Raw genomic sequence first — 27,944 nt, 5'->3', positions numbered from 1 at the left:
TTTGATAAAGGCAAAAGGCCCCCATGTCTTGGAAAATCAAGACATACACAATAGTTAACTTCCTCGAAACCCAACCAAAAAGAAAGTAGAGATGACACCAACGACTCCATGTGTATTGGCTTGCTTCTGATCTCCTCCAAAAGTTTCCTCGAAACCCAACCAAAAAGAAAGTAGAGATGACATCACCGACTCCATGTGTATTGGCTTGCTCTTCCGAAATCAGGAACTCTTGGATTCATCTGATGATCCAACAAAATGTTGCTGGCTCTGATCGTGTCTCTGTGAATTATTCTTACTCGACTGTCCTCGTGTAGATAGACCAGGCCTCTAGCTATTCCATTGATAATGCTAACCCGCAGTTTCCAATCTAATTCTGCACTCATTTTCTGCCTATAAAAGCAAAGATATTATTCACATTCAAGCTTTATATCCAATAAAAAGAAGCTCAAAGCATATGAAAAATAAGCAGCGAGGACAATACCAAGGGGGTGAAGGGCAAGACTGCCATTGGGCATGTATTCATACACCAGTAGCTTTTCATTTTCTTCAATGCAACAACCCAACAGTCTCGCAAGCTTTCTATGCTGCAGCATGGCAATTACGATGACTAATTCATTCTTGAATTCCTCTATCCCTTGACTGGAAACTTTTGATAGCTACTTGCTTTCCATCTGGTAATTCACCCTGAAAATAAATTAACGTGAAATGTTAGCAGTTTAGATTTAGCCAAGTAAGAAGACAACTTGTTCGGACCTGGCGGGTTTGTTCTTGCTTTGCGAGAGGAGCTATTGCGGTGAAATGACCGAAACAAATGGCCAATTGTAAAAGAGGATGCAAGATCTACTCAAAATACAGTGCAAAGCCAAGAAAGAGGCGGTGGAAGGCTGGAAGATTACAGCATCCTCTCTCTCCTCATTAAAAAAAAAAAAAAAAACACCATAGGAACAAGAAAAATTGGTTTTAATATCAAAATTAAATTTTTAATAGTTAAAAGACCAATCACTTTTAAATTAAAAAAAATGAGGGTTAAAGTACATTTTTTTATGAAATTTAAAGTCACGATTTATTTTAAAGTAATTCAAAGTTCTTTATATATATATATATATAATTAGATGTTAATTCATCTACATTGTACCAAAAAAAATTTAAAATATTAAAAAAAATTCATTTATAATTTAGAGTAATTTGCGAGAGGATGAAAAATACTGGCAGCTACGATGTTTTCATCACAAAGATTAGTTTCTGTTAATTAATTAATTAATAATTAATGATTAGCCAATTTAACACAGTGCTCAAAATCTCTTCTAACAAACAGCAGTCACAGTCAAACCCAGTCTACTCTCTCTCTCTCTCTCTCTCTCTCTCTCTCTGAATTGTTTACAGTGACATAAAAGTTCAAAAAAAAACAAACAGCACGAAAGAACAGAGCCGGATGTTGCTTGTTCTTCAAAAAAAAAAAACTTTCCTCCTCTCTCCTTCTTTTTCTACGGCACCGATCATTTTTAAATTCCAAATTTACCCTTAGATCTAATCCTTTGTTTCTCTTCACCGGCCGCCTCTACCCACCGTTACCGTATTTCTGATCTTATCTTAGCAAACAATGGCTTCAGCGAAGACGAGTAGCCGTTCGCGAGGGACGCCGGTGAAGGAGAACGGCACGAAACTCGAGGAAGGACTCAACGTCTTCAAGTCCGATAGATTCAACGCCGATTCTTACGTTCAGTCCAAATGCTCTCTAAACGAGAAGGTTCGTTGACTTCTAGTCCTTTTCTTTTTCTCTCTATAGAAACGTTAGAGCAGACGACTTGTCGTTTTTAGGTCTGGAAGATGATTAATGCGTGTGTTGGTCATTAACAGGAAATAAAGCAGTTATGCTCGTATCTTTTGGATTTAAAGAGGGCTTCAGCTGACGTAATGCGGAAAAGTGTTTACGCTAATTATGCTGCGTTTATAAGGTAAATTAGCTCTTCACATTGCCGGAAAAATTGGTAGTTTTTGCGGTTTCTTGGAAGTTGGGACCGAATTTGTGGTTTAGGATCCAGTAAGTTATAGCTAGCTTGATATTTTAACTTGCTGTAAATGTTAATCTGGAAGTTGAGGTTATTCAATTGCGATTTTACTTCTGGAAATGTGTGTGTGGAAATTTAGTTGACTTAAAATTTGCGGATTTTGCAGTTTGTAGGAAGTTGTGATTAAATTTGTGGTTTAGGATTCAGTAATTTATAGCTAGGTTGAGAAATTTAGTTGCTGTAATTGTTAATCTAGAAGTTGGTATTATTGAATTGCAATTTTACAGCTGGAAATGTGTGGAAATTTGCTGATTTTGCTGTTTGTAGGAACTTGGGATTGGATTTGTGGTTTAATGTTGTGTTTTAATGTGATCAAGGATCTTTTAAGTATTTTATACTGGGAATGCTTTCGTGTTTGTGTGTTGACAGGACGTCGAAGGAGATATCAGATTTGGAAGGGGAGTTGTTGTCTATAAGAAATTTGTTATCTACTCAAGCAACTTTGATTCATGGTTTAGTAGAGGGTGTTAACATTGATTCTTTATCTTTGAAAGCATCTGAAGGGTCTATGGTAAATGGGTTAGAGAATGTTGAAGATAGAGAGCCAACTGATTTGGAGAGATGGTTGGCTGAGTTCCCTGATATGCTTGATGTTTTGTTAGCTGAGAGGAGAGTGGATGAAGCGCTGGCGGTGATTGACGAGGGAGAACGTATAGCTGCTGAAATGAAAAAAACGGAATTGTCAAGTCCCGGTATACTTATGTCTTTAGAGATAGCGATTACAGAGCGTGGGCAAAAGTTGGCTGATCAGCTTGCTGAAGCTGCTTGCCAACCTTCTACTCGCAGTAGTGAACTCCGTGCTGCCATATCAGCTCTTAAAAAGCTCGGGGATGGCCCTCGAGCTCATAGCTTGCTCCTCAATGCACACCTCCAAAGATATCGTTATAATATGCAAAGCCTCTGCCCATCTAGCACATCATACGGAGGAGCTTATACAGCTGCACTGTCACAGATAGTGTTTTCTGCTATTGTTCAAGCTGCTAGTGATTCTTTGTCTATTTTTGGTAAGGAACGGGAATATAGGTCTGAGCTTGTGATGTGGGCCACCAAGCAAACAGAGGCCTTTGCGGGTCTTGTTAAAAGACATGCAATAGCGTCATCAGCAGCTGCTGGAGGTTTAAGAGCCGCTGCAGAGTGTGTTCAAATAGCTTTAGGTCATTGCTCTTTGTTGGAAGCTCGTGGTTTGGCACTCTGTCCTGTGCTATTAAAACTCTTTAGGCCTAGTGTTGAACAAGCCTTAAATGCTAATATAAAACGAATCGAAGAGAGCACTGCTGCTTTGGCTGCTGCTGATGACTGGGTACTTACTTATCCTCCAACCAGTACTCGACAGTCTGGCAGGTCTTCTGTTACATCTCTTGGCAACGCAGCAGTATTTCAACATAAACTTACAAGCAGTGCCCATCGCTTCAATTTAATGGTCCAGGTAAACATTCTTTCCTTTTGATATCTGATAAACTGTGACATTATTATACATCTCCTTTCTCTATATCCAAACATTAAATCATGGTCTGGTCCTGTCCACTTGCTCCTTTTAATTGCAACTTTGCATGTCATTTGTTCTCAGGTGATTTTTGACCTATGTACAGCCCTTGAATGGCACATGCACCGATTTTTGACCTATGTACAGCCCTTGAATGCACTAACTCAAATATTGTTTTCCCTCATCTGTCCTTGCTGCTGGATATATTTTCATGAATTCACTTTTGCAGTTCGTTTATGCACTTTCTGAAATGTCTTGAATGTTTTTGAATCATTAGTCTTCTATATGATAATCTGGGCAAATGTTGTTTGATGTCATAGTTGCTTACTGGTCGATTTTTAATGGTTCTTCCTTGAACTTTTGGTAGTGGTTTAATTATTTCACTAACTTGCATTATTGTACAACTTGCACATGTAGGACTTCTTTGAGGATGTAGGACCACTCTTAAGCATGCAGTTGGGAGGCCAAACACTGGAAGGTTTGTTCCAAGTATTTAACTCGTATGTGAACATGCTGATCAAAGCTTTACCAGGTTCGATGGAAGAAGAAGCAAACTTTGAAGGTTGTGGAAATAAAATTGTACAAATGGCTGAGACTGAAGCTCAGCAAATTGCATTACTGGCTAATGCTTCATTATTAGCAGATGAACTACTCCCACGTGCAGCCATGAAACTTGCACCTCCGAATCAGGCTAATTACAAGGATGATTCCCGTAGAAGACCTTTAGATAGGCAGAACCGTCATCCTGAGCAACGAGAATGGAGGAAGCGGCTTGTGAATTCAGTTGATAGATTAAAAGATACTTTCTGTCGACAGCATGCACTGGATCTCATTTTTACAGAAGATGGTGATAGCCATCTTTCTGCAGAAATGTATATAAACATGGTTGGAAGTGCAGATGAGGTGGATCGGTTTCCATCCCCAATATTCCAGGTATTATTTCTTAAATTAATAGATGCCTTTCATTTGATAGAGACATGTCACTATTTTCTTATGTTAGTATTATATAGGGCCGGAAAAAGATGGTGAAGAATCCATTTTAGTTTTCTTAATTTCTGGAATACTATGATTTTATGTTTTTATTCTTGTGCTACAAGACATCGCACCTGATTTCGGACCAACAAGTCTATCATTTAGTTGATTGCTTCATTCCTCTATCTATTCAAACAAGTTTTCCTTTCATGTAAATAATGCTTGGCAATCACTTAAGTTGATTGCTGTTGGTCTTCATCTACCCAAATAAGGTTTTTAGTTATTCTCCTCCTACTTGATGTGGTTTAACTATAGAATTTTTTTTGAGGAAAATTCGGTGCTTAACAAGTAGTTGGAAGCAGGTTTTGTAAATTGTAACTAGATTAAAAGAAATTGTAAGCCGGCTGAGTCATCAGGGAGACTGGACTTGGCACATGGGAATGATGTAACTTAATCTTTTGATGGATGGGAAAGGCTTGTGAGCAGGAATTGTTTGTTGAGTCTGAGGAGGATTAACTATTTTAGTTTTGAATTCCAACATATCACATTAAACATGCTTGTTATTCACAAAATCTGTTCTTGTATTGAATATCTTTTTTTAGTATTGGAACTTTCAGTCCAAGTTCTTACAGTGTATTGTTATATGCTTCAATTCAGGAACTTTTTGTAAAACTGAACCGCATGGCTAGTATAGCAGCAGAGATGTTTGTAGGAAGGGAAAGATTTGCAACATTACTATTGATGAGACTTACAGAAACAGTCATTTTATGGCTTTCAGAAGATCAAAGTTTTTGGGATGATATTGAGGAAGGTCCAAGGCCTTTAGGTCCTCTTGGTATACAACAGGTATATAAATCTGACATCATTTCATTTATAGTTGTATGTATGTGAATTGGGTCATTAATATTATTTACTTGTAAACATGCAGTTCTATTTGGACATGAAGTTCGTCATGTGCTTTGCTTCCCAAGGGCGCTACTTGTCACGAAATTTGCATCGTGTTGTCAATGAAATAATTGCAAAAGCTTTGGCAGTATTCTCTGCAACAGGGATGGATCCAGACAGGTAAACTAGTTTTTATTTTTTATTTTTGGTTTATGACCGGCAGCAGTTTCATTAAATATTCTCAACATTATCTGAAAGTATATATAAACAAAACCAAAAGCTAGGCCAAATTTCTGCAAAAACCTAGTTATTGAACCTTTTGAATTCCTAGAATTCATTTTAATATTTACCACATGTTATTGAAGGAACCAGTTTCTAGTGTATGAGATTCATGTGAATTTATTTCAACTCTTACTTGTTTTCTCAACACATGTAATTCAGTTCCTTTAATTGTGTTAATGCTTAGGAACAAGTTTTTTCTCAATATACTTGTTGTGTTTGGTAAACCTATATTGTCTTGAATGCATTTCCTTTTCCTTCTCTTTACTCCTTTCGTTTTGAATATCATTCACTACACCAAGTTTTGTTGACACAGCAGATGTCGATGAGATGGAAAACTAGTTATATTGAAACTACTTAAACTTGTGATAATTACATGATAATTACATTGCAAATGTTATTGAGAATTTTGAAGATTGGGATGTATTGATTTGTAGCTTCACCCCCAAACCCCGAGCTGGCTATGTTGTTTTATTTTTGCTAGGTAATAAGCTTTTGAAGATTGGGATGTATTGATTTGTAGGGTTGGAGTATCACTTCACCCCCAAACCCTGAGCTGGCTATGTTGTTTTATTTTTGTTGGATATAATTTATAACTTGGGAAGTAGTTTCGAATCTTCTATCACTACTATCTTCTTTCCAGACAACAATCCGTGTTTTTTTTCCTCGTTAATGATTAGCAGAACAGTAAGATCATTGTGTTAGATACAACCTCCAATATCCTTGGCCGGAAGCTAGGAGTATGTCGTGGTCCATGAGTTGCTAAGTAATTGAATATCTAATTTTGATAGTAGAAACAAATTCTTTGATGATGACAAAAAATCAGCTGTGAGAACCATACTAATTGCAAGTTTATCATAATCATCATCAGATTGTCAGAAATAAGCCTATGCTGAAATGAAATTTGAAAATGTGAACAAAGTCCATTCTCTGGTGCAGTATTTATTTGCCATAAGCTCAATGTCTTTGGGTTCCATCTTGGGGTAAAAAAATGTTCAAATCATTTGTTAGGTGCATTAAAACAGCTAGCATGTGTGGGGACTCATCTAGATGTTTAGTCATATTATATTAAAACATTTGGTTTTTCTGGAGCTGATTCAAAACATTTATATTAAACATCTAGATGTTTAATCATATTATATTAAAACATTTAGTCATATTGTATTAAAACATTTGGTTAAAAAATTAGGCATATTATATTAGCATGTGAGATTTCGTTTTTGATGTCAGGGAGCTGCCAGAAGATGATTGGTTTAATGACATTTGCCAAGAAGCAATGGAAAGATTAAGCGGAAAACCCAAAGCCATCGATGGGGATAATGAACTTGGTAGCCCAACAGCCTCTGTCTCAGCACAATCAATTTCATCAGTCAGATCTCATGGAAGTTCATAAGGCAAAGGTACATCCCTTCTGTAAATTAGAAAGTGGAGTTTCTGTAATGGATTAGCTGACCCCCATATTCTTTTTTCTGTTTCTTTCTGGAATCCTTGTTCTTCGTTTTCTCAGTCATTTCATTCTGTCCCAATTTCAGTGTTGGAACTTCATTTCCTCTTATAGGTTGAGGTTTGTATGAAAGCTGGGAATTCTTTTTGTTGTCCAGTTTAGTAATGTATTTGAGTCTGTATATGTTTCGATCTTGAATCTGCTTGTATTCGTTCTTTTGAAAAGTGGGGTGTAATGTGTAACTATGGAGTTGTTTTTTGGGATCAATGCCTCAGATTTCTTTCTTGCATTCTTCTTCAAGTGAATATCCGTCTTCAGAACATGAAGGTTTCCTGCACTCTTTCTTCCTAGAAGCATTAATAAATTCAATTTTTAACAAAACAAGTTAATGATACATTGTTTATTTCTTGAAGAGAAAACGTATTCAAATCGGTCCCAGAATGATGACCGGGAAGAGTTGAGCAAGTTCATCAGTATCCATTCAGGCATTGGACCTGCAAAATGATTGCATGAAATATTGACCTGGACCGATGAACAAGGAAACTGTCAATGTCAAACCTATAGTAAGGTATCGAACACCAATCTTCCCGAGCTCCTTTCCAATGTAGATTGTTTTCTTCATCAATAACACAACATGCAGTTGTGTTGTTAACAGCAACAATGCTAGAAGATATGGCATTCTCATAGATTCTATGTCAAAGAATCATCTCAATCTAATAGTTTAAGTTATTAGGTGAAATCTTACAGCAACAATGCTAGAAGATATGGCATTCCATAGAAGCTTGGGATCTGATAGATTTTATTTTCTAACATACTCTCTCAAGTAAAAGTCTTTTAGGTTTGAAACTTGTACAGACTCACATTACCCATGTTAAAGAACCATCTCAATCTAATAACATAAGTTGTTAGGTGAAATTTTAAGATATGATTTATATTATTTTTTAACATATTCTCTAAAGTAAAAATCTTTTAGGTTTGAAACTTGTATAGGCTCACATTATCTTGTGTTTAATTTTTATCAAATAAATAGGGATGGTAAGTTTCCAACTTGTAATCGCTTGGTTATCAATGCTTTAATATTATGTTGTGTTTAATTTTTATCAAATAAATAGGGATGGTAAAATTCAAACTCATGATCGTTTAGTTATTAATATTTTAATACCATGTCAAAAAACTGTCTCAATCCAATAGTTTAAACTATTAAATAAAATATTATAATATAATTTATATTAATTTTAAAGATTCAGACTAACAAGATTTATTTATCTTGTACTGATAGTGTATTAACAAGATTTAAAAGGAAATGGTAGATGCATATGGTAGTTTCATTGCTTATTTATCTTGTACTATTATTGCTAATCTAGTTGGCTGGTGAGTGGTTTAGGTCCGAATGATATTTAACTTGTTTTATATTGAGATAGTATTTTGAAAACCAGCTCTTAAGGATAAGATAAAACATTGCACCTTGCAATCATAATAATTAAAAGTGAACAAATGGAGCTTAACATCCCTCAGCATCCACAAGAACACCATCAAAGCATGAGTAATTTTTGTTATCCCGGAGTTTGCATGTACCTGGCCTTGATGGATAGTTAAGCAAACTATGAACCCGTCGTTAAAAGAACCAAGTGATCAAAACAAAAGCCTGTGAAATCAGTGGAGCACTGGAAGAGTAGCCAAACAATGCACAGCAAGCCTGCACATTGTAGGTAATAAAGAGGATGGAAAGCAGAGAAAAAACAGGCAAAAGGAAAGGAAATTCACTGAGCACATCGCATCACCTTGCAAATCAGAAACAGAGAGTAGACCCAGAAAAAACAACAACCATTCAATCAAGGAGGCGAATGAAAGAATGATACAAATGCATTGTCATATAAATTCAACCACATAGAAATTTGAAACTTACCACCAGTTGCGTAGCAAAGAAGCAGATGAGAAATCGAAAACCAAATTAGCGAAGCTTGCATAACAAACACCATAACTGATGACAAATCATGACTCGGCTGATGCAACAACTGAAGACCACCCCAAAAAATGGACATGTAACAGAGGACATCCAAATAAAATAGCCTATTAAAAAGCATTAATAATTTGCAAAGAATTGTGGCAATCCAGCCCAAGAAAGACCATAACAGATGAAAAGTTGAAGGAGTAGCCATTAAATGAGAAAGGAAGTAGCTAAATGACTCCCGGTGAAAAACAGGTCGCATTCTTGCTTGTCATGTGTGGCACTGAGCCTAGTGCAACAAGATGAGAAAAGAACTAGTGATTTTGGGAAAATAGCACGCAATGTGGATATTAAACGTCCTGATTCCTGGATGATTTCACTCATCGAAGCAAACTTGAGATAAATAGGAACTGGAGAATGCAAGTACAAGGAAACACTGCCCGCCCACGCATTTCATCATATAGTAAATGAGATCGTGTGAAGAAAAGACATGCGAGAATGTATAGTCTCTGCTGATAGCTAATGGTACCAAGAACACCTCTTGTACCTTGGCACAGCAGACTGCTCCTCATTATTGTTCAAATCATCCATTCCATTCACAATCATTTCAGAGCTGATAATCCGGGCCTCTTGCAAACCCCCCTCCCTTTCTGAGCAGATGCAAACAATAGGATGAAACCGTTATCAAGCATTTCTCTATACCAATCTGAAAATTACCGTTCACAATAAAACCATTACTTTCCATCTCCTTCAACATACTGCTCGCCTCCTCCATTCTCCGCACCTTACAAAGTCACTAAGCAACGAGTTAAAAGTAACAACTTCCACCTCTTCATCCTCTCTTTCAAACTATAACCCCTATCCACCTCCCCAACCTTACAATACCCACCAATAAGCTTATTAAAAGCCACCCTTTTCGGCGCCAAATCCCTCACACACCTTCTCGGCAATCCTTATCCTCTTCTCCTTCCATAACCCACCAATCAAAACATTGTAAGCAAACGTATTAGGACCAACTTTCCTTCTCTTCATAGCCTCGAACAACTCCACAGCACATCAAGAACCTTATCAAGTTTCTTGGATTCCACCATAAATTCAACAATTTTTCTCAAACAACCAAACAAAGGAAGCCGGCCTTCTGGCCTCGAGATCGTAAAACCGCGCAATTCAGGCCCAGGACATATAAAACATAGCATATCCGAGAGAGTAAGAAGAAAGAGAAAACAAAGAGAGAAGGCGGAGAGGATGAGAGATCTGGTGAAGTTATAAGCGATTTCATTGCGGCCTTGTTGAAGGAGGACACGAACGTTGTGGCACTGGTTGTTAATGCGGTGGCTCCGGTCATCAGTTTCGGCGGAGACAGCGTGGAAAGCCAACCAGGAAACAAGGAGTCTTCTTGCCATTTTTTTCTCTCTCGAAAATTTTCTTCCTCATCTTTTTAAATATTTGAGTGGTACGGGGGTAGAACTTAACATTTGAGCTGAGTGTTTTTTTCTAAAAAATCGAATAAAAGTTGATCTAGGTTTGTTAAACATGGGTGTCCAGGCAGGCGGATCAACGGTAAAAAAAAAAAATGCAATAAAAGCATCTTAAATATACATATCATTGCTTTATTCCATTTGGTTCATTTCACAAGAGATGGAAATGCTAAGCAACTTGATCCTAAAGTAAAAGGAGGACTAGATACTAAAAAAACCTTACAAAACTTCAGCTGCGTTTGCCTCTAATGCTGGCATTTCTTTTCACTAATTGCTTGACAACATCTCTCATTGTGGGTCTTCTGCTAGGCGCCTTTTCAGTGCATCTCAAAGCCACCAAAAGCACATCAATGGCTTGATTCATGATATTTGAATCCAAAAACTCCTCCCATAGGCTTGAATCAGCAATCTTGTTGATGTCTTCTGTGCTGCTCCAAACAGATCTGACCCACTCTACAATATCTGTTTCCCCCACAAATAATGGATCCAATGCCTTCTTTCTAGTTATCAGCTCAAGCAAAACAACCCCATAGCTATAAACATCCGATTCCTTGCTCTTTATTGTCGACAAGGCGTTTTCTGCCAAAGCAAATGAGGATTCTTTTACTTTAGAAATATGAACATATATGATAACTGAATAACTTTTACTTAAAACAGCAAGTGGAAAGGTTACCTGGTGCTATATATCCAATTGTGCCTGCAAACAGTATCTGGTGCTATATATCCAATTGTGCCTGCAAGCGGGGAAGACTGTGCTGAAGCAGAAGACTGATCAAGTAGCTTAGCTATACCGAAATCAGAGATATGAGGCTCCATATCAGAGTCTAAGAGAATGTTTTCTGGTTTGATGTCTCGATGAACAATAGGAGGATTGCAATCATAGTGGAGATATTCCAAACCATGGGCAGTTCCTAAAGCTATTTTATGGCGTATGCTCCACTCCAGGGTTTGCGGTGGTGTGCTCCCATGTAAGACATCATGAACGCTCCCATTTTGCATGTAGGCATACAGGATCAGACCATAATCCTTCCGTAACCAAAAGTCTTCCAATTTGAGCAGATTCCGGTGCCTGATTTTCCCAATGGTTTGAATTTCTGTAACCATACTTTTGTTTCCTCCTTTGTGGCCTGTAAATACTATCTTCTTAACTGCAAAGATTTTGTCTCCACCCAATGAAGCCTTATAAACGGTTCCATGGGTTCCCCTCCCAACGATATGTCTGTCATTTAGATTCTCGGTAGCTTGCATCACTTTGTTGAGTAGGGAAGAAGGGCCCTCTTGAGCAGTAATTTCAACATCATGGTCGATCCCAAGATCCTGCTTACATCTTCTGCACAAGATAAACATGCAAACCAGTCCGACAAGCATGAAAACAGCAACCACAGAAGCAATAGCTATCAGCGCGACAGCCGCTCTAGAAAAGCTGTCTCGCTTGCTTGACTGAGAGTCACATGGCTTGATACTTATGTTTTTGGTGCATGTTAAGCCACCTGATGGAAGACAACTGGCACATAGATCGGGATTGCCCCAGAACGATGACGGCGATGAGTTAAGCAAGTTCATTAGTGTTTCTGGTATTGGACCACTGAAGTGATTGTATGAAATATCGACCTGGACCAACGAATGGATTTTATCAAGAGGTGCTAGAGTTCCTGTCAGATTATTGTTTGATAACTGAAGCTGTTCAAGCTTGATCAAGTTCCCCAGCTCTGAAGGAAGCTCTCCAAACAATCCATTACTGCTGAGATTCAATGCATATTGCAGACTCTGTAAAGACCCAATCCATGAAGGAATCTCACCTCCCAGAAAATTTCCACCAAGTTGTAGCTCTGTAAGCTTTTCAAGTTCTGAGAGGAAAGGTGGAATTCCCCCAATAAAATGATTCTCTTTTAAAATCAAAGTGGACAAGCTGGTCCAGTTCCTTAAACTCGATGGAACTGAGCTGTTCAGTGAATTGAACCCTACATCAAACTTGCCTAAGTTGTGACACTTTGACAGCTGCGATGGCAAAGAACCTTCCAGTTGGTTGGATGAAAGATCCACTACCAGAAGGTTTACAAGATTTCCTAGCTCTGAGGGTATAAACCCTGTAAGCTTGTTCATGGAAAGATGAATGAAAGTGAGACCAGAACAGTTCCCAATGCTGGGTGGAATTGGGCCTGTAATATTATTTTTGCTGATGTCCATGTGATAGAGGATTGGATTTTCTGAAAATTCTGGAAGGGCACCTGAGAGGTTGTTCTCCCTGAGGATCAATCTCCAGAGTGTTAAGCAGCCTCCCACATCAGAAGGAATGCTGCCTTGAAGTTGGTTCCGGCCCATATTAAGAACTCTCAACTGCTTTCCATGGCAAAGGTTTGGGGGAATTTCACCTGTGAACTTATTAGCTGTGAAGTCCAGCTGCAACAAACTGCTGTTGATTCCCAAACTTTGGGGTATCACACCAAAGAACTGGTTGTTGTACAGTGACAAGTTCTTTAGGTTCTTGAGATGAGTGATCTCAAGAGGCAATTCACCAGAAAGACTGTTGTTATACACAAGGAGGTACTTAAGGCTTGCAATCTTCCAGATGCTAATAGGAATTTCACCACTCAAATGATTGTTGAACAATTCGAGGTCCTCCAATTTGTTTAGCCTCCCCAACTCACTCGGAATCTTTCCCTCAAGCTCATTTGTGTATAAATTTAAGGTCACCAAGGACTTGCAATTACCAAGTTCAGGAGGAATCGTCCCAGACAGTCGATTCTCAGAAAGGTCGAGCAGAGAAAGCTTTTTCAGTTGGCCAAAGGAAGATGGGATAGCGCCTATTAAGTTGCTATGGATAATGGCCAAGGTTGCTAAGCTACTACAATTGCCTAAATCTGGTGGAAGACCCCCACTATAGCTATTGAATGACAAATCTAAGATTTTCAAGTTCTTGCATTTGCCGAAACCTAAAGGAATTCTACCCTCAAGACTATTATGACCAACAAATAATTCAACAAGGCTTTCAAGATTGGTTAGAATCTCAGGCAAAGAACCACTTAACTTGTTATCACTCAGAGAGAGAGATTGCAATTTTCTACAATTTCCAATAGACTCAGGGATTGTCCCAGATAATTGATTTCCAAATAAGGACAGTTGTAAAAGCTCATTCAAGTTACCAACACTCCTAGGAATGGAACCATTGAATTTATTGGTGTCCAAATACAAAACTTGTAAAGCTGAATCTTGGAACAATGATTCAGGTATTTCACCAGACAGTGAATTAGAGAAAAGAATCAATGTTCGTAAATTTTGCAAGTACTTAAAGCCATCAGGTATTCCACCAGTTAAGCTATTTTTAGACAAATCCAAGTACTCAAGGAGACTACAATTTCCCAACTGTGAGGGTATATCACCAGAGAAATAATTGGTGTTCAAATCAACAGTCTTTAACTGCTTTAACTGCCCAATTTCAGGTCCCAAAGGACCAGAAATTCGTAAGCCAGAAAGGTTCAAAGAAACCACACTATGACTTCTATGATCACATCCTATACCTAGCCAAGAACAAGGAGTCGAGTCTGAAGAATTCCAACGTGAAGTAATGGAAGTGGGCACAGAATCCCATTTCCTCAAGAGTGACATCAGAGCCAAGCCATCATTGTTCAAACCGGAGACACTATTAGTACATACAGACACTAAGCAACACCACAGCAGCAAGAAGAAATGACGCAAAAAAAGATTCATGGTATTCTTAACTACCCAAAAAAATGACAGAATAAAGGAAACTGGGGTTTGAAAGGAATGTTAGAAAGCACACTTACCTAGCTGGAGTTAGCAAGAAAAGTAACCATTTGGGGAGCTGTGATTGTAGATACGAAAGGAATTTTTGAGGAAGACAAAGATGTGAGGGAGTGCTAGTGTTGAATGTTGTCCTAGTGGATTCCTCTAATGAAAAGGCAGTATATTTATGAAGGGGAAAAAAGAGTGGTTGGTACTGCCGATCGCAATCAACAGTGTGAAATCTAACAATTTCAACGCAGCTTCAAGCTACAGCCGCGTTGTTTGGTTCAGACAGGGTCATTGTAAAGTGGACTTCACTTTGTCTTGGTCTTTAAAAAGGTGTTTTCATTAATTAAACAACCTGGTTTTCAGTTGAATGCAGGGATGGATTTCTCATCAGCCATTGACTGTGAAATGCAAGAAGTCCACAAGCACAAACATTTCGGTAGATTTTAAATTTGTTTCTCATGGGAAGTGCAGCAGCATCAAACAACAAATATCATTGCAAATATATATTCGAGCATCAAATAGAACTGATCGATATATAAATATGCAAGGCATCCACTGGCATATACTAAAAAATATGCCTATGGTTTTGTTTATATGAAAGAATAAGGCCGGGGGTTAGTTTTTTTCGGATAATAAAAGTACACGCCGTTGTAAAGTATATGCCGTTGCCCTATCACCCATCAAGGCCAAAAAAAAAAAAAAAAAAAAAAAAAAACGAAAGGACCAGCATTTCTGCTTAAAAAATTAAACGACTGGTATTTCATGGATCCCACAAAGTCAGTGTCGTGTGCTTTAATGCACAGGTCCATGCAGTGGAAAATTGGAAATTGACGAGGACGTGGTTTACGGGATGGTTTACCTGTTGTTTTTTAATTTTGTGGTTTGCGGGACGGTGTAGTGGTTATTTTTTAGATTATTTTTTATTTAAAAAAATATATTAATAATATTTTTTAATTTTTAAAAAATTATTTTTAAGAACAACATATTAAAATAATTTAAAAATATTAAAAAAATATATTATTTTAAAATAAAAAAATCAAATCTTTTTTAAAATATTTTTAAAATGGAGTGTCAAACATGCATTCAAAGGGTTATTTTCAAAAGTGTGGACGGAACGCCCCGAGATTTCCAAAACTAGGAAAAATCCTTGCGTTTATAACCCCAGGAGCAATAAGCCAATAAGGGTGAGGAGCTAGCGTGAGTGCCGTGTTACCATTGAATGATTAGTCAACTTTCTTCATAATAAAGTATTCTTTTGAGTTTGAACTCTTTAAAAATTTTAACGGACTTGTTTTTTAAAGACAAACCATCTGTATATTTGCTTAAAACTTAACCGAGTTGGTGTGAGTGTTTTTTTGTTCTTTTTGTTTGATGATAAATGATATTCTCAAATTAGTTTATATGTTAATTGAGATTAACGAAATCTCAAGAACTTATATCTCATTTCAGCTTAGTTTAAATTGATTTATATGTTAATTGAGATTAACGGAATCTCAAGAACTTATAATAAAAGCCCACATTTCCTGCTAATAACTAACGAACTATTTTAATAGCCTTTCGTTTCCAGAAAAAATAGAGAGAATTTTATTTTATTTTTTTGTCTCATGGAAAGGTGGAAAGGGAACATTGTGGAGAAAACATAGAAGAGGTATTGGTTAATAGTTCAGCATGTTGTAATTAATGCCAAATGGATCTGTTGTCAAATCAGGATTTGATTTATAATCTGCTTGATAACAACACACACAGTTGACTATTAGAAGAGATAGACCAGGAGTGTATAATTGCATAAACCACCAAAAATGAAGTCCAGCTTCTTCTCTCTTTTTTTTCTTTTTCTTTTTTGGGGTGTCAAGAGTGCATCCTTGGATTTATCCATAAGCTCTTCTCCACTATTTTCTTTTTTTTTTTTCTTTTTTTTTTCCTTGGAGTGGGGGTGGGGGGGGTCAAGAGCGCATACTTGGATTTATCTATATTAATAGAGGACCACCATGGACGGCTTAATTATCCTCTAATCACTCAAGTCTACAACTTTTTCTGTCTCGCAATGCATAACCCTTCGGCACTAGCTACCAACCAAGAACCAGGCCCTGCCTTTGATCTTGTAACTCAATTGGGTGGCTTTACTTTTAGTACAGCAGTTCAAAGCATAAATTCTATTGGGTTTTCTTTAGGCAAGTCAAAGTCTCTCTTTTTTCATAGCCCAATTGGTCAAAAAACGAGAAAGGTTAAAGCTGCATTGAGTTTGAGCAGTAGAAGTGGTTTTAAGTGTGTTTTAACAGGGCTACTACTTATTAGGTTTCACTGTGAGAGAATCCCAATCGGATTTGCTTCGGTTCAGGGGATAATAATGGTAATCAAAGTGTTTTTTTTTATTATTATTATCATCATCATTTGGAACCTGAGAACATGACAATTTTGTTCTATAGAGTATTGTGCGGCTGTTTGAGTTAATTGAGCAAGTGCATGCTGGTTTATGAGATTGAGAGCAATGAAGAAAAAAAGGAGGATTTATTGAATAATCAAGCTAACAACCCTGAACCAAACATTCTTACAGCATTTGAAGACACTTGTTTCTTCAAGGTGTTCCCTGAAGTTCCATTTTTTAGCATTTGAAGACACTTGTTTCTTCAAGGTCTTCCCCGAAGTTCCTTTTTTTTTATTTATATATATTTTTGCCCTTTACGGAAGAAAAAACATACAAGGTCAGAGCATTTGAAATGTCATCTTGTTCAGACTCCCAACTAATTTGCCCCTTAAAAGTCCAACATAAAAATAACAATAACAACAAAATTATTTTCTTGCCACGAGGTAGATTGCATTGAATTGATGAGCATTCTTCAGCCATTCGATTCAAGCAACACTTTGTTTAGGTTGGTAGCAATGATTAGTGATATTCAAAGACCACTGTCTTTGCAATTTTCCATGGTCTAAAGGGCAATTCAGTGCCCCTATTCATTGCTGAACCTAACTTTAACAACAAATGCCTTCGCACAAATCACACATGCTGCATGGTTGAATTTGACACATCAGACAAACGTATGAAAGCACCATGGAAAGATCATAGTATAATGAGAACGAAGGAAGGTTGAGAAACCAGGGCAGCCATTGAAACTCCCAAGTACTAGAACACCAATAAATATAACTAGTGTATTTTGGTATAGCTCTGTTCTTCTCAGACCAACATTTCCCCTCTGCCAATCTGTCTAATCACCTAAAAGAAGTAAAAAAATATCAACGAAGACCCAAAAGCTCAACACAGGCACCGGCATAATAATTATGGAATGCCAGGAGTCACTCGTCATTGTGTTCTTGAACTCCTCCCCTACTTCTCTCAAGTTCACTCCACTTGAAATAACCCAAAAGAACCTCTTCCAAACTGCCAGTTTAACATCCAGATGAGGATGTTTTAATCACCATGCTTTCCCAAAACAAGTAAAATTACCTCGTGTTAAAAGCAGCTGCAGGCACTTGACATCCTCAAACGAAAGGAAGCTTGCCATTTTGTAGTTTGTGCAATCCTGCATGTAAATCACAAGGGCATATATTCCCCCACATTCTTCACATTGTTATGCTTTGGATAACCTAGATGCTAAGTCATCATGACAATGTCTTGCTCAAACTGATGGGAGGGAGATTCACCTTACGAACACAGTACAGGGGTGGTTGTAAAAATGTTAATGGTAATGGTTAAGAAAACATGATTGTGTGCACTGCCTTGTTAAACTCGTGTAATGAAAATGGTTAAGAATACATGATTGTTTGCTTGTTAAACTGGTGTAAGAAAATGTAACTCTTAATTTCTTTTGGATGCCATGTGAAATAATACATGATTCATGGTGTGAATGGTCTGTTAAACTGGTGCCATGAAATGTACCCTGGTCTTCCTCTGGATGTCATGTCAAATACTGTGATGTAACTGAATGGGAACTCGTGAATAAGACGTCTACAAAGATAAGCGTACCTAATATAAATGTAGATATGAATAGAATAAGGAAAAAACATGCAAATTCAGGAAACAGCAGCCATGCAACACTTGCTACAAATGGTAAACATATCTGAAATCCTATTAAGTTATCCACGCAACAACGCATGCTGCTGACAAATGCATGTCCTGGACAAAATAGCATAACATGAGCAAATGGTGTGTTCATGATAGCTGTAGGTGCATTCATTCACATGAGAAGGGATGCTAATGCTGAGATTGGTGATGAAATGGATGCATGCAACAGCTGCAAGATGCATCCTATCATGTATTTCTCAGAGCAAAGGGATCAGAGTACATCCCCTTCAAGCTATTGATAGGTAATTGGTGGTGAAGCTCCATTGGCACTATGAGAAGCAACATGGTGGATCCCATCCTTCCTTCTCCCAAACGGATTCTTTGAATATGTACATTAAAGTGAAGGAAAACAGGCACATCAATGAATCATAAAAGTAACAAACAAACTTACAAGCAAAATGCATAATCAGATGTAAGCCCCCACAGCCAATGATTAATAAGTTCCCTTAGATAGATTGCATAACCATATAAGAATGACCATGGGTGGTTTTGTTTTATGGAATAATTATATGTGGTTTAGTATAAAAAGCAAAGTTACAGCAAGAGAGCACGTAGAAAACTCTTGAGCATCAACATGTATGACATGCTAGATCAAATGTTTAGAGCACTTAGTATCCACATTCGTATCCTGGTGTTTAAGTCAAAACTATTTGTTTTAATTTGAGATTTTATATATAGAATATAAGAACAGGCAGAATGGATAAAATATCAATGCAAAAAAAAAAAAATTCTAAAAGGATATTGTATTCGCATGCCAATAGATCCAGAACTTGGAATAACAGCACCCTGTAAACTATGGTGCACATTGGTTGCACTGTTCAAATCCTGCAAAGAATAGGAACAAACTTTAAGCATTTGCAGAAATACCTGAATCATTCCCGTCACAAACTATAGTAGATTATAATTCAAAGTCAAGGCATCTGCATTGATGAATAGCAGGTGACTTACTTCAAACTCAATAAAACAAACAGTATGCCTTTCTTGTCTCAAAATCTTCATTTGCTTAAAACCAGGTTGCCTGAATGCACAAAGGTATAAAAGTGAACCATGAGATTCTTTACAAGATACAGACTCGAAATAAAACTCAGGAAACTGGCCAAGAGAAGACATTCTTACACACTGAATAGACCCCTCAGTTCATCCTCATTGATGTTCTGACCAAGATTGCCAATAAATAGGGTATTGCAAGGAGGGTTATCTTTTGTATTCTACATTTATTGCCAAGGGAAAAAATTAGAAGAAACTACTTAGAAAACATGCAGCCATAAATTAAGAGATTCAACTTCAATTTTCCTGTTCGTTCTTTAATGTGAACTTGAGATTTCTGCTATGAAGTACCCTAAATCCAAGAGTTTCAGGTGAATTAGAAATGAAATAGGTATATGCATTACACCTTTAGTGACACAGGGGATTGATGATAAAAAGTTGTTGGATTGGATCTAGTGAAGTACTCAAGGAATGGTGCTTATTTGGAAATTTAGAACCATGTATCATGAATGAAATCAAACATTTAGGCTAAATATGTGTGGATCTGACCTGTATTGGCACATAGCTGCTAGGAGCTGGGATAGGAGCAGGAGGCATTGGTACTTGAGGAGCAGGGTAACCTCCATACAGATCATATGGAGGCGGAACTGGAGCCATGTACCTAAAGCAAGTAGGCAATGTTAACAAGAAAAAATACCATTTAAAAAGAAAAACCATAATGCTAAATGAACCTACACAATTTATGAAGCACGGCAACACTAGCTTCCACATAAGTCATAACGTTTATTTGCTCTAATACAAACTACAAACTAAAAAAGTTCACTGAAAAGAGAAATTCTAACCCATGTGGTCCCCAAACAGGAGGAGGAGGAGGGTGAAATGGAGATGGAGCGCAGGAGGAGGAGGGTGAAATGGAGATGGAGTGGTATAAGCAGCGTGAGAATAATCACCACCAGTTCGCAAACGTTTGCTTTGATCATAAGCATTAGAATCTGCAACTATTCCTGTAGATTAACAAAATATCAACAATACGTAACAAAACAACAGAATTGAAAACTCATTCAAACAAAAAGTTTCATAAATCCATGTGTCTCCAAAACAAACAGAACAAGATATCAACTCAAGCCCCTATCAGAATCTCACCTCTTTTAACAAAGAGATTCTTCTTAGCCATCTCAGTATGCAACACTGACTTCGTCTCCACATCAAAAACCATATCCTAAGAACCCACAAAACCATTAACAACCAAAACAACAGAAACATCGACAAAATAAGAAATGTTTCGAAGTCCATAGAGCTGTAACCTGGAGAGAATCTTTAGCAGCAATGGCGTGCTGGGAAGAAGAAAAGAGAGCGAAACCCATAGCTTTATCTCCTTTATAATTAACTTGCGAAGCCTCATAACCAGGTAACCATCTTAACAAATTCTGCAATTCTCTCTCCTTCACATCGTCAGGGAATCCGGTGATGAATATTGTTCGAACCTAGCAAAACGACATCGTAAGGTCATTTCAGGTTTGTTTTCCCCCACTTTTATTTTCTACGGCACAAAATTTACCAATTGAAAGTGCATAATTGGAATCAATTGATTGGTAGTTTGGTTTGTGTTACCTCTTCATGAGTGGGAGGGCCGCGATTGGAGTTGTCGAAGAGGACGTGAGGTGGAGCGTGGTGGATGGAAGGAGGAGGAGCGCCTGGTGCGGCGGGGGGTGGTGGAGCTTGTGCTGGCGGCCATTGCTGATGGTATGGGTGGATACCTGTTCCCGCCATGTGAGTTTGCGGTGGTGGTGGTCGATAAAAACCCTAGAGCCACCCGTCACGGAGAGCGAGGGAGGGAGGGAGGTGAGTGAGCGCGAAAGTGAGAGAGAGTCGGGGGAGAAAGTACATGAAGGGAGCACTCTTCTTTCAGTTATGCGCGTGTGCGTTCTTTTATATTTTGTTGAGGTGCCCTAAATTTTTATTTATTTGTAGATTGGCCCTTACTTTTCTTTTTATTTATTCTTCGTTTTATTTAGCGCGAAAGTGAGAGAGAGTCGGGGGGGAAGTACATGACGAATTCACTCTTCTTTCAGTTATGCGCGTGTGCGTTCTTTTGGCCCTTACTTTTCTTTTTATTTATTATTCGTTTTATTTCATTATTTTTTTATGGCATTCATACCATTGTTGATTCTAGCAGCCCTGAGCATTTTTATAAAACCGGATCAGCTTCAATTCAAAACCTGAAGAAGTCTGGATTAAAAAAAGAGTCTAACCTATTATCCGAGTAAAACTCAATCAACATCTTGTCATCAATCTATTAATAATATATATATATATATATGGTCAAAATGATATTATTTTAATCATATTTTATAAATAAAAAAAATAGAGCCAACCCACCAACTAATATTGACCAGGTCTTATTCAGGATTCATCCTCGAACTCAAAGGCTATCGAGTATAGAATAAGGCAGGCAGCAAAAGGAGTTACAGCAGAAGCCTAAACAGAAGAATAAAGGGACGCAGAAAAAGGTTGCAGAGTCCATCACTTCTGGTGTTGTACTAGAAGATATGACTCTAAATTCCAAGCCCCCCCTGATGATTAGTGTTCTTACATGGAACACTAGAGGGTTAAATCACCCTCTAACACAACAAGAAGTACAATGTGGATGTGGTATGTTTGATTGAAACAAGGGGGTCAAAGAATGCAATTCCTGGAAGATTGTTGATGATAATTTTGTTGGTTGGGATTGGGTTCTGATTAATCTTCTTCTCCTCATAGCAGAATTTGGATTCTTTGGAGAAGTACTGTCAAAGGGATAGCATTGCAGGAGCAATGTCAGTTCAATTCACTGTCAAGTGTTTGATGTTGTCGGTTCTTATTTTTGCAATCTATTAGTAATTTATGGTTCTAATGATTCAGTTGAAAGAAGTTAAGTTTTAGCAGTATAGATTCTCTGTGCCCCTCCATGAGTAATCTCCCATGGCTTCTGGTTGGTGACTTCAAAGTTGTTAGAAGCTTCGAGGAATCAGCTTCTGGTTCTGACTATTCAAGAGCAGAGATGGAGGCCTTCGATACTTGTATTACTAATACAGAGTCGATTGATCACCACCCTAGTACTGGCTTTTACTACAACTGGTCGAATAAGCAAGCAAATAACCCCGCGATAAAAAGGCTTGGTAGGGTTCTTATTGATGATCATTGGAGTACGGTTTTCCCCAACAGCAATGCTCAGTTTCTTCACCCTGGGCCCCTGGCGTCTCTGATCATGGCCCTAGTCTGGTTAAGACCCGGTGCAGCTGACTTCCAAACCTAAACCATTTAGGTTTTTTAATTTCTGGACCAATCGTGATCACTTTGTTGGGAGTGTTCGGAGGAAGAATGTTTTGGGCTGGCCTATGTTCCGGGTTGGGCACAAGCTCAAGGATCTTAAACAGTGAGAGGATGTGGAAGTTTCATTTTGGAACAATCCCAATCTCAGGTTTAATATTGTGAAACAAACAAAAGACATGTTCACCTAGTTTTTTCTGCACTGAAAACTACAAATTGGGATTATCACCAGGAAAAAAGAAGGAAAGAAAGAAGAAACTCACCAAGCAGAATTGTCTAGAATTAGCAAATTTTCTAAAATACAAGCAAAATAATATGCAGGTCCTGAAACCAACAACAGCAAAAAATCACTTCTTCCCTTCTATTTCCTGTTGGTAAAGGGGAGAAGGTGAGCAAACACTACTAGGACGCTTGTATACAACTATAGATGGGTAAACATGGTGAGCCAGAGCTGATATCCTTTTCTGGTAACCAGTTTTTATTTTATTCTGACTAACCTTCAGGCATCCTCGAAAACAGTAATGCTGGATTCCAAACAGAGCAGTTGTGTTAGATTTCTCTATAGCTTGAGGAACACAAACTCTTCGATAGCTGGTACTTCACCAATTTTTTTGAGGGTTTCCTGGTTGGGCTCTTCATCCACCCCAATTGCCATAATGGCCTTTCTCCTCTGAACAGTTCTCCCCACGCTCATGAAGCTCACGTTTACATTTTGCTCGCCAAGTATGTTTCCAACCTGACCAATCATCCCAGGCTGATCAACCTGCCTGCAAAGAATGAGATTGCCCTCCAGGCTGACATCAACGCTGAATGATCCAACCCGAGTCAAATGGGGTTTACCATATTTCACTCTACCCTCGATGCTTATGTCCCCACCTTCTGAAACACCACTTCCAAATTTGGAATCCACGTTGGATAGTTGTACCTGGATTGAGTGAATTGGGAACTCGGGGGATGTGTCGACAACCACACGTTCCTCGCTAATGCGGAGGCCTTTTTGCTTGGCTGTGAAGTCTGCGTTGACAAGGTTGATAAACGAGTCTGATATTGGTTCAATGATGCCTTTTGTGATCATGGCTCGTAGAAGTCTTGTGTCCAAGTCATCTGGGTCTCGAGATGATCTGTAAACCACCTTCGCAGACTTGATTCCACTACCTCCAGCCACTAGCTGTACCGCCAGCCTACCTAGCTTCTCAGCTAGCACAACATAAGGAGCCAATTCTGACAAAACTTCAGCAGGAACCATGGGAGCATTCACGGCCGTAGCAGCAAGTTCCCCTTGCAAGGCTCCGACAACGGCTTCTGCTATTTCGATAGCTACACCTTCCTGATAATTGATAGATGTGGCATTTTCAATGTGCTACAGATTGCAAGATATATCAGAATCGTCATTGGGTACTGCTAGTACACTATCTTCTTACCTGTGCTTCCTTTGTGCTGGCTCCAAGATGAGGTGTGACAGTGACTCTCTCATGTTGCACTAATTTGCTATCTTTTGGTGGAGGTTCCTCTGTGAAAACATCCAGTGCTGCCTGTTGGAGTTTATGATGTGCATAATAACATCAAACAAGTAAAAAAAAAAAGGTAACAGCAAAATTTACCATTTACAAGGAAGGATCGCTGAAAATACCTGAGCAACTTTTCCACTATCAAGGGCCCTCACTAAAGCATCTTCATCAATAACTCCACCTCTAGCTACATTGATGATTCGAACTCCCGTCTTCACCTTTGCAAAAGTGTCGTCATTGAACACTTTTTCAGTGCTAGGAGTGAGTGGCATATGAAGAGAGATGAAATCGGCGGTGGAGATGGCCTGATCAAAAGACACCAACTCTACGCCAATGGCACGGGCCCTGTCAACTGGGGCATATGGGTCATGGGCAATAACTTGCATTCCCAAACCTTTTGCACGTCTAGCCACTTCAGACCCAACTTTCCCGAATCCCATCACAGCCAATGTCTTCCCAACTAAAGACACACCAACATACTTGTTCCTCTGCCATCGCCCTGCACAATTGCATCAATTTCTTTAGTCAACTAATCCTTGTGTTAATCAGGATTGTCATTGTCATTAACCAAACATATAGGTATAAATCCTTTTCACTTGTTCAATATCACAAATTAATTTCAACTATCTTTTTATTGATCTAATCACGGACATGACTTTGTCAAAGCCATATAAGATAATCATCCATAGAATTATTGGTTAATATCTGGCATGAACCATGAAAAAAAATAATGCATAGCATGTGAGTGTACTAAGGCTAGGTGGGAGCAGCATAAGCATCCAATAATATTTCTCCTGTAGGAAAGAAACAAATAGCATATGCCTAACAAATCAAAGATCCAACAACCCACATGGAGAGAAAGGGGAAAACCGACCCCGCCATGTTTTTCATTAGCCACAGTACAGCTTGGAGATTTCCTGTAGCAGATAAACATTTCTATATAACGACAAATACTATTCAAAGATTTTAAATTTCTTCATTGTCTTAATCAGATCTGAAGAAAATGACCAAGAAAGGACAAATTAGGTAGGTTCTTTAATTAATATATGGTCCCAGATATATAAATACTTTGTAGTATTTTGAATGTTGTAAAATTGTTTGACACCTAGATCAAGAAGGTTCAAGAAATTAATTAATTTTTAAGAGATTGCTTCTTTGCAACAAAAAACTGGAAAGAAAGATACAATTAACTTGCGAAAAGAAAAGAGAATAAGATGTGTGTACCAGCTTTCATGGAGGCATCAGCCTGTGCAACATTTCTAGCCATGGCGGCAAGCAGGGCAATCCCATGTTCAGCAGCAGCAACAGTGTTAGCAGTTGGTGCATTGACCACCAAGCAACCAAATTCTGTGGCAGCTTGTAGATCTACATTGTCAATGCCAACACCAGCCCTTCCTACAACCTTCAACTTCCCTTTAGCAGCCTCGAAAACCTGCCTGGTAACCTTAGTACCACTTCTAACGATCAATGCATCGCATGATGCAATTTTCTTGCGAAGATCTTCTTGTGAAAGATCATAAGAACAATCTACATCACCAAAGCTACGTAAAAGCTCAAGACCAGCTTCTCCAAGTTTCTCGGAGACCAAGATTGTTGGTTTTGTTTCTTGAGAATCTGCATCTTGCCCTCCAACCTTGGACAGTCTTGATGTTTCAGCTGATTCTATTGTTTTTGTAGCATTCTTGATGGATAAAGAACGGAATGAAGAAGAACGAGAATTCAAGAAAGAATTGCGTGAATGAGAGAGCTTTAGGGAGATTGGTGTGGGGGTGGTGTTACGGATAAAGGAGAGAAGAGAGGATCTTGTTGATGGTCGTGAAGAGGAGGAGGAGGAGGAGATGGTGGTGGTGAATGGAGGAGTGGAGATTGGTTTGGCAGAGGAAGAAGCCATGGTGGTAGGTGTGTGTGTTTTTTGTGTTCTTGGTTGTGGTTTTTCAAAGGGATTGTGTGCTCTGTGGTGAGAAGCTTTTGACTTCTTATAATAGAGATTTGGAATTCCAAACCAGAGTAAATCCTGTTTTAATTACTGAAAGAGAAGCCACAAAGAATTAAATCACAATTCTTGGACAGGAGTGAAGGGTCTCTCTTTTATCGGATTTTTGGTCAAATGGCAACAGTTGTAATTGGCTTAAATTGGAGGGTGTAGTCATGTAGATCTTTGTTCATGGCCCCTGACCCTAAAATTATCTCGTGAAATCCACTCCCCTCTTCAATTATTATTTAAATGGAGAACATCTAAATTGATTTTCAAAAAATCATTTAATTGTCTCCTTAAAGCATAAAGAGTATGATTTAATCATCGAGAATAGGAATTCTCCGATTTTAAATTAAGATGATAGATATAGAATTATTCTTATTGTATAGTAGGACATGGATGGTTATTATTTATTTTTATCCTTGATTTTTTTAATAATTAAAGTATTATTGAGTTAATTCTTATCCATGCAATTACATGGGTTAGTAAGCTAAATATTCCGTGTACATTCATAATCTTTCTGATATAATAATTTTTTTAATATGCTCTTCCTACTTATCATATATTAAATTCTGGATATTAAATTCCTATATTAGATATCAAGGAAATGTCTTTCCGGGCAGCAAACTAGGAAAGAAAGCATACTTAATCACCTAACTAGATGTCAAAGGGTTCGATCCATGTTATGAGTCATTTTAAAGGATTACACAACATATCTAAATTAACCCCATGAGTATAGTTTTATCTGTTTATTATTTTTTTATTATGAAATAAATAACCAAACAGGTCTAAAATCATGTTTGAAATTCTCTAAATTTAATTTAGATGTTTTAATGAAATTTTATCATCGGAAACATTTTTATTGCTGGGAATTGTATTCCAAATAAAATTAAATCTTTAAAAATTAGATAAAAATAAATTAAATACCAACTCTCTGATTAACTATATTAAAAAAATATTAAAACTAGTTTTCTTAAATTACTCATCAACTCATGGATATTTGAAGAAGTAAGGTGAAGGTAAAGAGAGTGATATAAGAAATAAATTGAATTAAATCTTGTGTATTTTAAAAATAAAATGAATTAAATATTCAAACATTCAAACATTATAATTAAATAAATTACAGTAAAGAAATGGTTGAAACATTTGTAGTTTGACTCTCCAAGTATAAAGGGCGATTGATTTTAACCTCAAATAAACTCTCGTAAAATCCCAGACTGCTGGGAGTATCTTGATTTAAAAATCCTAAAGTCACAGCTGAAGGCACGTGCTCTTGATGTTTCTCTCCTCTCTCCTCCCTCCTCCCACTTGCCCTTTGTACCTTTCCATGGGGCCCCCTCCCATTATTGCATTCACAGCTTACTCTCCAGTTTACGAGTGGGAAAGAGCATCATCTTGCCCCTCTTCTTCATTTTAATTATTCTAGTTTTACTCCTTAATAATTTATGATTGCCGGGTTGACGAAATTAACGCTGCCTCCTCCATCTTGTTTTCTAACTTTACACTAATTGTAAAATCTAATAATAAATTTCTTAATTCAAGACTTCATCTAATTGAATTTTAAATTAGATCGGAGCAATAATTAATCTGATTAAATTTAATTGATTCAATAAGCTTCAAAATTAAAATCCATTTTATTTTTAAAAAATAACAAGATAAACCCTGAACTAAATCTAATAACTTTGATAGTTACCTATTCAACGTTGTTTTCTAACTCGGTACTAATTATATTTGGTGAGAGGTCCTGAATCACAATCTAGCTAGCATGAGTAAGCTATTTAACCTAACTTTAAA

The 27,944-nt window shown here is 37.7% G+C and overlaps 4 protein-coding genes across 6 annotated transcripts; 1 reads left to right on the top strand and 3 right to left on the bottom strand.

The window, feature by feature from the left end:
• Positions 1 to 1,584: 1,584 nt before the first annotated feature.
• On the top strand, positions 1,585 to 7,683 carry LOC105131652 (exocyst complex component EXO84B-like). The gene is made up of 8 exons (XM_011034726.1): positions 1,585 to 1,747; positions 1,858 to 1,955; positions 2,439 to 3,495; positions 3,970 to 4,485; positions 5,182 to 5,370; positions 5,453 to 5,589; positions 6,919 to 7,088; positions 7,546 to 7,683. Exons 1-7 carry the CDS (start codon positions 1,601 to 1,603, stop codon positions 7,079 to 7,081), a joined length of 2,307 nt encoding a protein of 768 aa, XP_011033028.1. The 5' UTR covers positions 1,585 to 1,600; the 3' UTR covers positions 7,082 to 7,088; positions 7,546 to 7,683.
• A 2,920-nt stretch (positions 7,684 to 10,603) lies between these two features.
• On the bottom strand, positions 10,604 to 14,645 carry PEPR1 (PEP1 receptor 1). Of its 2 annotated transcripts, XM_011034721.1 has the most exons (3): positions 11,306 to 14,645; positions 11,232 to 11,268; positions 10,604 to 11,137 (listed from the first exon to the last, which is right to left on the bottom strand). In XM_011034721.1, exons 1-3 carry the CDS (start codon positions 14,264 to 14,266, stop codon positions 10,788 to 10,790), a joined length of 3,348 nt encoding a protein of 1,115 aa, XP_011033023.1. In that variant the 5' UTR covers positions 14,267 to 14,645; the 3' UTR covers positions 10,604 to 10,787. The 2 variants fall into 2 exon arrangements, with proteins under 2 accessions (XP_011033023.1, XP_011033024.1); XM_011034722.1 differs by lacking the exon at positions 11,232 to 11,268 and having other exon boundaries at positions 11,269 to 14,644.
• A 2,711-nt stretch (positions 14,646 to 17,356) lies between these two features.
• Positions 17,357 to 21,268, bottom strand: LOC105131647 (U1 small nuclear ribonucleoprotein A-like). Of its 2 annotated transcripts, none has more exons than XM_011034720.1 (10): positions 20,970 to 21,268; positions 20,663 to 20,842; positions 20,502 to 20,577; positions 20,259 to 20,362; positions 20,201 to 20,223; positions 19,908 to 20,019; positions 19,488 to 19,579; positions 19,320 to 19,389; positions 19,114 to 19,196; positions 17,357 to 18,700 (listed from the first exon to the last, which is right to left on the bottom strand). In XM_011034720.1, the coding sequence occupies exons 1-10, from the start codon at positions 21,126 to 21,128 to the stop codon at positions 18,604 to 18,606; spliced, it is 996 nt and encodes a 331-aa protein (XP_011033022.1). In that variant the 5' UTR covers positions 21,129 to 21,268; the 3' UTR covers positions 17,357 to 18,603. The 2 variants fall into 2 exon arrangements, with proteins under 2 accessions (XP_011033022.1, XP_011033021.1); XM_011034719.1 differs by having other exon boundaries at positions 20,201 to 20,229; positions 20,265 to 20,362.
• A 1,646-nt stretch (positions 21,269 to 22,914) lies between these two features.
• On the bottom strand, positions 22,915 to 26,192 carry LOC105131646 (D-3-phosphoglycerate dehydrogenase 2, chloroplastic-like). Its single transcript, XM_011034718.1, has 4 exons — positions 25,400 to 26,192; positions 24,298 to 24,674; positions 24,089 to 24,199; positions 22,915 to 23,994 (listed from the first exon to the last, which is right to left on the bottom strand). Exons 1-4 carry the CDS (start codon positions 26,064 to 26,066, stop codon positions 23,227 to 23,229), a joined length of 1,923 nt encoding a protein of 640 aa, XP_011033020.1. The 5' UTR covers positions 26,067 to 26,192; the 3' UTR covers positions 22,915 to 23,226.
• Between the last annotated feature and the right edge of the window lie 1,752 nt (positions 26,193 to 27,944).

Source organism: Populus euphratica, unplaced genomic scaffold, assembly GCF_000495115.2.
Source record: "Populus euphratica unplaced genomic scaffold, PopEup_1.0 scaffold24.1, whole genome shotgun sequence".
Classification (NCBI taxonomy): Eukaryota; Viridiplantae; Streptophyta; class Magnoliopsida; order Malpighiales; family Salicaceae; genus Populus; species Populus euphratica.
Note: the sequence above shows the minus strand (reverse complement) of the source record. Positions and strands in the feature narration are given on the sequence as shown.

Bases quoted from the DNA above. Each gene is read 5' to 3' on its own strand.
- PEPR1 (XM_011034721.1), bottom strand. From the start codon at position 14,266: ATGAATCTTTTTTTGCGTCATTTCTTCTTGCTGCTGTGGTGTTGCTTA. The intron at 11,269-11,305 runs TCCCCGCTTGCA...ATATAGCACCAG, and splicing joins CTTCTGCTTCAGCACAGTCT to ATACTGTTTGCAGGCACAAT. The intron at 11,138-11,231 runs GTAACCTTTCCA...TTGCTTTGGCAG, and splicing joins AATTGGATATATAGCACCAG to AAAACGCCTTGTCGACAATA.
- LOC105131646 (XM_011034718.1), bottom strand. From the start codon at position 26,066: ATGGCTTCTTCCTCTGCCAAACCAATCTCCACTCCTCCATTCACCACC. The intron at 24,675-25,399 runs GTACACACATCT...GCAATTGTGCAG, and splicing joins TGATGCCTCCATGAAAGCTG to GGCGATGGCAGAGGAACAAG. The intron at 23,995-24,088 runs GTAAGAAGATAG...ATCAATTATCAG, and splicing joins CCAGCACAAAGGAAGCACAG to GAAGGTGTAGCTATCGAAAT.
- LOC105131652 (XM_011034726.1), top strand. From the start codon at position 1,601: ATGGCTTCAGCGAAGACGAGTAGCCGTTCGCGAGGGACGCCGGTGAAG. The intron at 1,748-1,857 runs GTTCGTTGACTT...GGTCATTAACAG, and splicing joins AATGCTCTCTAAACGAGAAG to GAAATAAAGCAGTTATGCTC. The intron at 1,956-2,438 runs GTAAATTAGCTC...GTGTGTTGACAG, and splicing joins AATTATGCTGCGTTTATAAG to GACGTCGAAGGAGATATCAG.
- LOC105131647 (XM_011034720.1), bottom strand. From the start codon at position 21,128: ATGGCGGGAACAGGTATCCACCCATACCATCAGCAATGGCCGCCAGCA. The intron at 20,224-20,258 runs CCTCCTGCGCTC...CACCCTCCTCCT, and splicing joins CATCTCCATTTCACCCTCCT to CCTCCTGTTTGGGGACCACA. The intron at 19,390-19,487 runs GTAAGAATGTCT...TTGTGCATTCAG, and splicing joins CTGAGGGGTCTATTCAGTGT to GCAACCTGGTTTTAAGCAAA.